This window comes from Oreochromis niloticus, linkage group LG13 (genome assembly GCF_001858045.2).
Source record: "Oreochromis niloticus isolate F11D_XX linkage group LG13, O_niloticus_UMD_NMBU, whole genome shotgun sequence".
Lineage (NCBI taxonomy): Eukaryota > Metazoa > Chordata > Actinopteri > Cichliformes > Cichlidae > Oreochromis > Oreochromis niloticus.
Genome location: NC_031978.2, coordinates 18,034,909 through 18,046,366, shown reverse-complemented (window position 1 = coordinate 18,046,366; position 11,458 = coordinate 18,034,909). Strand labels below are relative to the sequence as shown.

At 39.5% G+C, this 11,458-nt stretch overlaps 1 protein-coding gene across 1 annotated transcript in view; it reads right to left on the bottom strand.

Moving 5' to 3' along the window:
- Positions 1-3,726: 3,726 nt before the first annotated feature.
- golga7bb (golgin A7 family, member Bb) overlaps positions 3,727-11,458 on the bottom strand; it is a 20,518-nt gene continuing 12,786 nt past the window's right edge. Inside the window, exons 4-5 of the mRNA XM_003451977.4 lie at positions 11,289-11,390; positions 3,727-9,196 (exon numbers count right to left, since the gene is read on the bottom strand). Coding sequence (XP_003452025.1) covers positions 9,113-9,196; positions 11,289-11,390 — 186 coding nt within the window. The 3' untranslated portion in view covers positions 3,727-9,112. The remainder of the gene's footprint in view (positions 9,197-11,288; positions 11,391-11,458) is intronic.

Sequence of the window (11,458 nt, the reverse complement as noted above, 5' to 3'; positions counted from 1 at the left end):
AGTTAACACTGTATTATTACAAATTGCGTGTAAAAGCAAAGTCATTTAAGCAGACTGACTCTGGCTTTGCTGCTGTCCTGATGCACAAAGTCACTTTGAGGACAGCAACTGGTCCCCATCTTCGAAGTAACTATTTCAAAGGTAACAAGAATGCAAGTTTTTTTCACACGGTCATAGTAATTTTGTTCTTGTTCTTGCATTTTCTGCAATCACTGTTTTCCCTAGTGTGACTGTAGCATAAGGTGATTGTTTTTTTTTTTTTTTACCTCAAACTTCTCACACTGCTGAACATGAGTGTTTCTCCAGATCAGTTAGTTGACAATTCTTAGTAATTAGTACACATAAAGGTCCAAACTAACAAAAATAAGTCTCCAATCCCGGTAATCAGCACAGGCTGGAGATGGAGCACATCGGTCAGTCCTGGTGTACTGTGAGGAAACAAAACTTCTTCAGGCATTGCACAGTTTACTTACCTGTTTGTTTCTCCTAGCCTAATCATTTGTCTGCTAAATGACCCCTGGAGGGCTTTGAACTCACAACACCGATCATGCGATTTCTCTGTGTATTTTCTCATCATTGCTTTTGGCCTTGAGTTTGCTGAAAACAGATGCGGTGTTTCACAGCTCTCCTTCTTTCAGCGATTATCTGTGTTTCAACTCTGCACTCAGCGGGATCTCATCCCTGACTCATTTAAAAGCTATTAGGAAGGCAGGGACTGACACGGGAACATTTATTTTCCTTTAGCGGTAGATCTAAGGAGGAGTGCTCGTAATAAGCGCTTTCTCACAATTAAACAATGTGATCCTAAGTGACATTTTTAACTGGAACCACACATTTCCACTCTCACATTGTGTTTTTATGTAGCATTCTGGGCTGCGCTTGGGGGAGGCCCAGCAGCAAACACAACACAAGAGCTGTCAATCACACTGAGGTTAAATAAACCGAGCGGATATTGGTGCCAAAGCCAACAGGCGGGGCAGGAGTATGGTGAGGAAAAAAAACAGAAAAATCGACTTTAAAGAGTACACAGCAAATCAAGTGTGGCCAAACACACAGAGACAAATCCTGCCGTTTCCACTGTGTTTTACCTCTTTCCACTCTTCAAAGAGCTCCTGAAGGGCTGCGGTTTTCATACCGGAATCTCAAAACAAATGTTAAAAATCAGTTACAACATCCGGCGTTCAAACAATAAGCTGAGCGAGTCCTCGTGGGTGGGACTCTGTGTACAAAATGTCTGTGTTTTGAAAGGCAGACTGGGCATTGGGTCTTTCTGTGCATTGCATCACAGAGTTTTCATTCAGAATAGCAAGTCACCGTGATCCTGAAATTTGGGCAGATGCGGATAAATGTTTGGAAGGCCCCAGTGTGCGCAGCCAAAAGTTGGATGCTTGGGATGGACTGCCAGGGTTAATTTACCTAACTGAGTTCCTGTTGTTATGCCAGTTTTTGTGATTGAACTGAAATGAACATGTATTTGTTTGTAATCCGGTCCCAAACCAATGTCAAGAACAGAAAATAGGCGTGAACATTCTTTAATGTCACTACAGGCAGGACTTTTCTCTGAGGCCAAGACTCTCTCTCGAGGGGTTCCACATTTAACACATTACACGCAAGCACACAATTGTAAACTTCACTGTAACCAGTGCACTCCGTTTGCCAGGCACTGCTGCCAGTCAAAATTTGCCTGAAACACAGCGGCACCGCTGGGGTATAGATTTTCTGTCATTTGCAGGAATAAACATTTTAACCAATCAATACCGGAAAGCGACTTTCCATTCTCGCCATCTCTGACTAAGACAGAAAAGAAGTAGTGGAAAAGATTTGACAAATGTTTAAACTTGGAAAGACAAAAGAAACTTAGCTAAAACCTTCCAGCAAAAGTTTGATGAAAAAGGGGGATCTGTGCTGAAGAAAAGAGTTGCTTGCGCTTCGTTAGTGTGAGGCTGACCTTTGCCCGCAGGTGTTGAGATGTTTCTTCACTCCTCTGCTGTCTTTGAGAAAATATCAGTCCACTCTCGCCGCTCCTCCTTCTGTCTACACTCCTGGGATTTTAACTAAGCCTCAGTGTCTATCAGGATGTTATCGCTCATTTATGGCCTTATGAGCAGGCTATGATGGATCTACTGTACACCTCTTATACACACACACACACATACACACACAATCATGCTTACAAATAGACACTAATACAAAAAGCTGTGTGCACCAAATAAAAACAATGAAAGAAAAAAATATTCATTAAGCAAGATCGTTGAAAACTTTGAAAACCGGATGTGCACAGGAATCATTTTACTTATTTATGATGAAGCACCGCACATTTTCCTGAAAACATAAATAGGTAACTCTTTGCCCTTTGAAAGCTTACTAGGAATAACCCTTTGATGGTTTCTGTCGTATCTCAGGCGTGCTTACCGAACAAAATAACTGGGTGTGCATCTGAACTTAGTGAGAGTGGTCTCTGCCTGTGCAGCTACCCTTGGAAAAACCCCAAAACTATTTAAACGGTCATCAAACCACATATTTATTGATACATACTGAGGTGTCAAAGCTCATGATTAATGGTGCAGGGAAGGTTGTCAAATGCAGTCTTTATAGGGGAGAGAGTTAGGAAGAAAATTTGAAATCAAGCTGTTTAGTTGATAACTGATGTTTTTTGTACAGTTCTTCATAAATTAATACCAATTTTTAAAAAACCATGACATTTTTGGTAAGCAACAAACTTTTAATGTTTCATCGTTAGATGGTTGCAGATGTTTCAATGTTTCATTGTTCTGTTACTGAACTGTTGTAATGAAGAAGGGTCGATTAGTTACGGACAATTTTGCATTAGTCACACATCCATCGAACAATTCTTCGGCTAAATAAAGAATAATGTTTATAGAAATTGTCAACTTCATGCAAACAACGGTTAGGTTATGGTTTGGGTGGTATGTGAACAAAACAGCCTACAAGCTGAATATTCAGTGTCAGATTAACCTTCATGGTTCAGTTTTGAAAATTATGCTGCCTACAGCTTTCTGTTCACTGCCCACTCTGCACTGCATGGCAGACAGAAAAAGTCAATATACATATACACTCACTGGACACTTTATTAGGCACACCTTGCTTGTACTGGGCCTTCTATGTTCATGGCATAGATTCAACAAGGTTCTGTTAGCATGTTGGTCAGGATAGCATCACACAGTTGCTATCAGCTTGCAGCAGTCTGCCAGTCTCTTCTAACCTTTGACATAAACCATGCATTTTAACATAGCGAGCTTCAGCATACTCTCTTTTTCAAACTGTAGAAAAGATCCCTGTAGAGCCGCAATTTCTGAAATACTCAGACAACTCTGACTGTGATTGGAGCTTCAACTAACCAGGACACAATAATTTATCACATAGACACACCTTTACAATAAGAGTTAATTTTAGGATTAAATAAGTAGAGTGAACTACTTTTTGTATTAAAACTTACTTTCCATTCTGTTATTCAGTCAAAACAAATGCACGGACATTTCGAAAAACACATAAAACAAATTTCAAGACACTGCACCGGACTCAAAGAGCATCCTATACCAACTCAAGTTCTTCCTGTTGCTATTCTCAGCAATGAGTATAAGCCAGACAGCGAGAGATCATATATCACGAACAAGCAAAGACACAGCACAGACTGAGCTTATAAACAGCATGAACTGTAGCTACAAACAGCAGCCTGGAGTCAAAGGCAACGTTCTTTTTATCAGCTTCATCAGATATTTTATTCATCTCTTGGAGACAGTTAAAACTTCACTCAGCAGGCTTTGAATAATAATCAGCTTTGGGAAAAAAAATACATGTAAAAAGTACATAAATCCATTTTAATTAGTATGTAAATAAGCTAATGTAAACACACAATTAGCATCAAGATAAGATATAAATTCCTCTTTCGCAGCAGCACCGCCGGAGACTTTGTGGATCAGGGACTTCACTTCTTGTCATCTCGCTTTGTTTACACACACATCATGCAGTATTAAACATCAATGCGGTTTTATTCTCCCTGAAGCAAAACAACTCAACTCAAAGCAAGTCAAAGATGCTGGTGCCAGACTCCACACATCATTATTGTCTTTTATATTTTTAGGAAGACATCATATTGCACTATTGAGTAATCTCTCACTTGTAACAGCATAATACACATATGTTACTTCTTGCCGATGAGCCCGTGTGTCTAAATGAACTAGCTGCAGTCTCACATACAGTACAGGATAAATACATATCATGTTAGAATGTACATACTGAAATGAACTGTACATCATTAGATGGCTGTTTTTCTGAGGTTATCTTGATAAGTAGCTTGACTGAGGCTCAAGGATCCAAAGTGAAGGCTACTCTCGCCTGTGATCATTTATTTGTATTTCAATGGACATCTTTTTACAATAATATATTTAATACAATCCTCTGGCAGTCTTCATGAATCAAAGTCATACCTGAAAGGACAAGCTACATTAAGTATAAAATAGCACACAGTGCTTCTTCTTGAAAATAAATGCAATACTTTTGATCAATCTACACCAACACACATGCCCACATACCGACACACTTAAAACAACACCAAGAGCCTACATCCATGCTAGCTGCTTTGTGAGGCTGTGCTTTGCAGCACTTAATTAGTTAAACTAATTACTAGTGTTAGCATGGTAACATTCCCACAATGGCAGCGCTTCATTTTTAGTAGGTAAAATTCTTACCACAGTAACATCTAGTAATTTACAATAATCTCAAAGAGGAGATGATGGGATTCTGTTAGTGTTTGGTCATGAACAAACTGAAACCCGATGGTGGTGCTAGATAAAAAGTTCATTTATCACAAAGTTATTACGATTCATCCTGTGGGGAACATTTCACTTGATGGAAATCTGACATTTCTTGAAGCTGTTCATTCAAAGTCATATTGTGACAGTGGACCAACTGCTGGAGGATCAGTGAAGCTATAAACCAGCATCTCCAAGCTATTTGTGCTGATTCCTGTATTTTACATATTAGGATATAATTAAAAAAACATCTGTTCCTTACCAGGTTCTAAAATTATTTAAATACAACCTCACAACAACACATGACATATTGCACTGTGTCATTTTTTATTTAAAAAAAAAAAAAAAAGCCCTTGAAGCACACTCTTCTTCACATTGCTTCATTTGGCTGAGATGAGCTCTCTTAATCATTTTAATTGGGTTAAAGTCTAGACTTGGACTGAATCATTGCAACACCTTCATTCTTTTCTTTTTCAGCCATTCTGTTGCAACGAGCTGTACTTGGAATCAAATTTGAACAAGCTTTAGATGTCCACCAGACGGCCTGTCCAACATTTGAATCTAAAGTATTTTGATATACAGAACAGTTCATTGTCAACTCAGTGACTGCAAGGTGCTACAAGCTCATGCAAGGAGCTTTGGCCAAGTCCAAATCATGACTACTCCTTGACTGTACTAGCATGAAGTGTTCCTCTTTGGTCTCATTGTCCAAAGGACATTGTTCCAGAAGTCTTTGTTCAGATCCAGCTTTGCAAGCATGCAAATTAGTTTTAGAGAGAAGAGTGTTTCTCCTGGAAACCTTTCTAAATAAGTCATATTTGTTCAGCCTTTGTCTAATTTTGCTCTCATGAACTTTAACATATAACATGCTAACTGATGGCTGTAGCGTCCAAGGTGTAACTCTTTGGTTTTCTGTAGTTTCTCTGAGTTTGGAGTAGATTTGCTGGGATCTCCAATCCTGGAAAGACTGGACGCAGTCTTTAATGCTTTCTGCTTGTGAAAAATCTTTCTCACTGTAGTATGGTGGACTTGAAATAGTTTGATAATGGCCTTATAATCCTTCCCACATTGATTGGCAGCAACAATTACTTCTTTAAGATCATTGCTGATGTCTTTCCTTCTTGGCATTGCGCTAACACATACCTGAATGCTTCAGACCATCAAACTACCAAAGCATCTGCTGCTCACACTCACTGATGATCCGTTAATCATGTACATTTGATTAGCAGCGCCTGGCTCTGAATTCTCTGAATTCTATGCAAGCAGTATGGGCGTATTTGTGTTTTTTACACAGTCTGCATTAAGGATTAGTTTCTGTTAATAAACGATAACACTGTAAAATATCTCATGTATTTCTGTTGATCTGAGGTTGTATTTTGTTTATTTTAAGACCTGCGAAAGATAAAACTTTCCATTATATCCTGACATGTGAAACTGAAAGAGAGTGTACTTTCTTTTTCACATGACTGCACCGCCAAAGACTAAATGAGAGCATATGGCACTCAAGTTCTACTGGGAGTTGAGAAACAGCAAACAGAATGACAGAACTGGGAATCAGAGGGTGAATGGACACTTTGTCAGGCTCCCTTTCTGTGAAATGACAATTTGTGTTCCCCCCAAAAAAGAGTCATTACGCCCATCACTAGTCTGTAATCCCACACATCAACAATATTCTCACAAAAGCTCCAAGCGAATGCGATTTCTCCAAGAACCTTAGCCTATGTATTTTGCACAATTCCCCTGAGGATCGTTAACACCACCCTTTTCTATACCTCCTACACAAAGTGACAATATTGTTATAATTACCAACAATAAGCTACATTGTTAAGACTTGTTACATATGATACTATACAGCAGCTCATACTGTACAGACAAGTTGATCTTCCACTTCATACCCAGATGTAGACAGACTGTGAAAACATGTATTGATACTGGGCATCAGTGATTTTGGGGGGGAGAAAACAGCTTCATTGCAATCCCTATCCACTTGTTTGTGTGGGTAAACATTGACAAGCATGTACATTACAATTCATCTCCTGTACAGTTCATTTACACTCTGTTGCACGCTGTTTTTTTTTCTTTATACATTGTCTAATGAGCTCCTTTATCTGCTTATTGGCAGTGCTGAGTCATTTTTAAGTCGGTCAGTCCGTCAGCCCCAGGCTGGATATCCATTCCACCGGGATGAAACATGAAGGCATCAAAAAGCATAGGAGGCTTAACACAAGCACAACTGAACTCAACTGCTGTGGTAAAAATCTCAATCAACTAGTTAATAAAATGTTATGTTGAAATTAAACTACTTACTGGAATGAAGCCAACATGTAATCGTTTCTGCAATGACTGTCCAGCGAGTAGTTTAACTCGACATGGCTCTGGGAAAAGGGCACAAGGATATTTTCATGCAAGGGCTCTCTGCAGAGCAGTTTGCTTCTAGCCCACTGTGTTAAAGAATAAGCAAAACCTACACTCTCATGGTTTATTAAGAGACATGTATGTGTTTATAGAGAAAAAGACTGAAGATGGTAAAAGATGAAGACCAACACTATGGTAACAAGCAATAAAACATACAGAAAATGAACCATGGTCAAGACAAACTTTTCTGAAAGGCCTTGTCTTTTGTTGGAAGATGTGTGGGCATTGTTGCTGTCTGTTGGTAATCAGCATGCTCGCTGCATCATATTTAAGCTTAACAGCCTCCACATATACACACACACACATATTAGTCATACAGTGTTTCATTTCCCAAAGGAGAAATAGTTTTTATGCACTGTATTGTATTGCACTGTAGCGTGATATTGTGAATAAGTAGTTAGATAGATGTGATAGATGATGGATGTTTTGTGATCAAAAATATATATTTTTTAATCTAAAAGGATCTACAACTTATTCTTTATCTTACAAACTGAAAGATTCTTTATTCTGCATCAACATATTGCGGTATATATCAGTTAAAGTCAATAGACAGTTTTTTTAAATCCTTGCTTTTGTGTAGGTTTAGGTATTGAACTTTGTGTAGGCTGACCCTCTTGCACACACCTATACTCACATATAAATATGCATTTGCCAATAACAGGCACACTATTTCATGCGTGGAACGGGTGTAGAGATAAAGGCCCGATGTCTTTCGATTTCTTCTTCTTCTGAACTAAACACGTCAGACTGACTCTGTGGCTTCTTAAAGGTACTGCTCCTTGATGTTTGATATTTTCTTAATGATCTCTGCTAAGCTGGAATCGATGGCACAGCCTTCAAGGGCCTGAGGTTTGCTTGTTTTCTAAATGAGCTGAGACGTAGGTCGACTTCAACTCCAAGTCTACCAGAATCTGCTTGTATGCAGGGACGCCTGGCCACATATTCTACAGGTGTGTATTTGTGTATATGCATGTGTGCACTCCCCCTTGCTAATATGTGTTTTTTCGAGTGCAGTACGTTGACATGGCTGTGTGCATTTCTATGCTCAAGTATGCGAATATGCAGGAAGCGAGAGAAAGAAAGTGAGAAACAGAGTGTGTTTGAGCATGACCTACAGCTGTGATGTGGATCACTTGTATCCACTGTTGTGAATGAGAAGAATAAATAATTCAAGGTGCTCTCTGTTAGCCTTTTGATATTGAAGCCAAGTGTATGTGAACGGAGCAGAGAACCAAGCAGTCCCACAGCTGGCCCAATTTGCCAGGATTCAAAGCAGCTTGACCTAAACCACCTGAGATGAATGCAGTCATTTAGCAAGAAGACACAGCTACGAGTCTCCCAGTAAGGCGGCTGTTTTCTTCCTTTCAGATTTCAGACATGTTGCATAAAACCTAAGATTGCAATGTCAGTGCATAAACAGACAGACAAAGTGACCTCTCCTTGAAAAAGTCCCGCACTGAAATTTAGTCTAAGGAAGGCAAAGTCTGCAGAATCAGCTACAATGCAGAGGTGGTGTGACTCATAGAAGCAGATGTGATGGAATGAAAGAAAAGGTGAATGGAAAAAAAATTAGAGCAAAAACAATCAATGAGTATTTTAGTTTGATAGCTCTTGGAGAGTGTAGGATATTTCTTCACAGAAACTCTGGTTGCTGTTATGTGTCTACAGTTAGAGTATGTGTGGGTTCTGTTGCACTTGTGTTGATTCTGTTTTGTATCCAGGGTGTGTTTTTAAGCCAGCTCTTCTTCTGGAGGTGATACATTGTCGGCCCCAGCAGAGAGAGCATGAATGTTGTGAATCACCTCCTCGCCTTTTTCTTTCCACTCGTCCTAGAACCTGGTGCTCTCATGTTTCAGCATGCGGATGTTGGTAAGTGTGCCGCTGCCCCTGTGGTGGTATCCGTAAGCCTGGTGCTGCCCCTCCAGTCACCGAGCGCTGCTGCCCGACGACATGGTGCTGCTGGGACTGGAGCCGCCCGAGCCCCGGTCTTCAAACACGCTGATCTCAAGCTGAAAATTTGATGAATGTCAAGGATCACTGTGCGTTGTTGACAAATTCCATGAGAATTTAAAGCAATACAGTTTTAGAAACCTCAATAAGGTATTTCAACTATTTGGGCAAGCCTAATCTGACCTTACTGTTCTTCAGTGTAACCAGTGGTTTGTTCTAAATCCTCTGTATTTCCATTCATGAAGGATTCTCTTGTTTGCAGACTCCTCCAGGGTGTCCTTGACTTGATTATATGCAAAGAAATTGTTTTTCTTAATCGTGGAAAGAATTCTGCAATCTTATAATTTAGTAGCCTTCTGTGGCCTTCTCCTGTTACTGTGCTGGCCAGTGGATTCCTGCTTTTAAAGAAGAAAATTTTGCTTTCTCTCTTTTTCATCTAAATAAGAGCTTCCTTCCTTTGCATAAACTTGCAGCTCTTTGCACATCAGCGAGTTCCAGTGAACGGCTACCAAACGCAAGTTCAACACCAGATTTTTCATCTGCTTAGATTGTCACAAAATGACAAAGGAACATCTGGCTGTCAAACTGGTTGTCAGGAAATAGTGAAATTCCTTTTGAGCCACGGAGAATGGGAGGCAATGTTTAAAAATTGCTTTTAATTCCTCAATGATTAAAAAATAATTTTGGATTAATGCTTTTTAGTTAAAGCAGAAACTCTGTTCTCTGATCTTGCTGATTGACTTGAAATCCACTGTGGTGGCGTCCCGACAAAAAGCGTGTCACTGTCCAGAAATGTATGAATCTAAGTTATCTGAACTCTTACATTCATAAACCTTGGCAATGGTCTTACTGGACAGTGCTACTCTACTATCATCATATGTTGATTTTACTGTTAATAAAATGTTCACGAGGCTAAACATAATTACTAGTGAAGGCTTCTACTATTCTATTGAAAAGGTCAGAGAGAGTCAAGCCTATGGGCTCTGCTCTTTAACGTAATCAGCGGATTTTAATGGTGGCCTGTCTCTGGCACATGTCTATATTATGTTTACTTGTGTTTGTAGCTACATGAAGGTGAGAAAGCTGAGCAGTGGGGAAAATATTAGACAGGACCGTATCTGAAATAAAAGATAACAGAATATTTAGAAAGTGTAAGCATGCCCCCAATAGGAGGACAGCTTCTGAACCATATGAACTTACATCAGAGTCTCTTGAAAAATTCCTTCTGCATCAAGGAAACCCGAGCTTATTCAAAAAAACCCATAACAATAGTCTGCCATGAATTTCTCCCTTCTGGGTTTCTCCTTTCAGAATTCCTTTTATACTTCTTTGTCTGCGTCTCCCTCTTTGTTTGTTTATGTATTATTTTCTTTGTAGGCCTCTTCTTTTTTTATTGGTAATAACTTTCTCTGTATGTCTCTGGTTTCTTTGCTTCCATTGTTTTCTCTCCTTTGAGACTGTCTGCTTCATTTATTAATATCACCTTTTAATTTCAACCATTCGTTCTCTGCATAACCACTCAGTCTTTTAAGAGTTGGTAATGGGTTGACCTGGAGCCCGTTTTTTTCCTTTGGGCCAGTGTGGGCCAGGACTGTGTGATGGTCTATTGGACACATTCACTCTCTCCATGTGTCTGTGCTGGTATCAGTCCAGCTGTCAAAAAGAGATATAGTGCTGTCCACTCCTGAAAATGTCGCAATTCATCTATAAAAGAAAAGCCACATGAAAACTTGGAAATCATTGAAAAGGCCTTGATATAAAACCTTACTTCCGATTGACCACATTAATATTATTTATTTTTTATTTTTTGCATATTTCCATATCAAAGTACAGAGCTTTCTGTTTTTTTCAGAGCTGCCCTGCTTAAGATTTACTCATGATAAAAAATAGTTGGCCACTGAACAGCTGCTCTGCAGCAGCTGGACTTTAAGTGTCTTGTTCATGGGCATCCTGATGGTAATTTATGAGGAAGTTTTTTTCATCCATTTGCTGCATCAAATCCAGATGTTTCCATCAGTTTCAATAATTCTAACCAATGTCTTTCCACGGCATCTTTAAACTGTCTTATAAATGTTGAGCTATCCTGTCTGGGGCTTTATCCACTATCTATTTGTTGCACAGAGATTACAGTAATATATGGGAGGAGGATACAACCCTCATTCCTCTCTCTATGGGGTCTGTGAGCAGCAGACCTCGAGGAGCGTAGATCTTCTCATTCTGCTCCTGGATGAAACCTGATATCTTCCTCAGCACCTGGAATAAAACAAGGGGGGCAGAGAGGTATTAGAACAGGACTGAAGTACCTCTGGAGGTAATCCAGA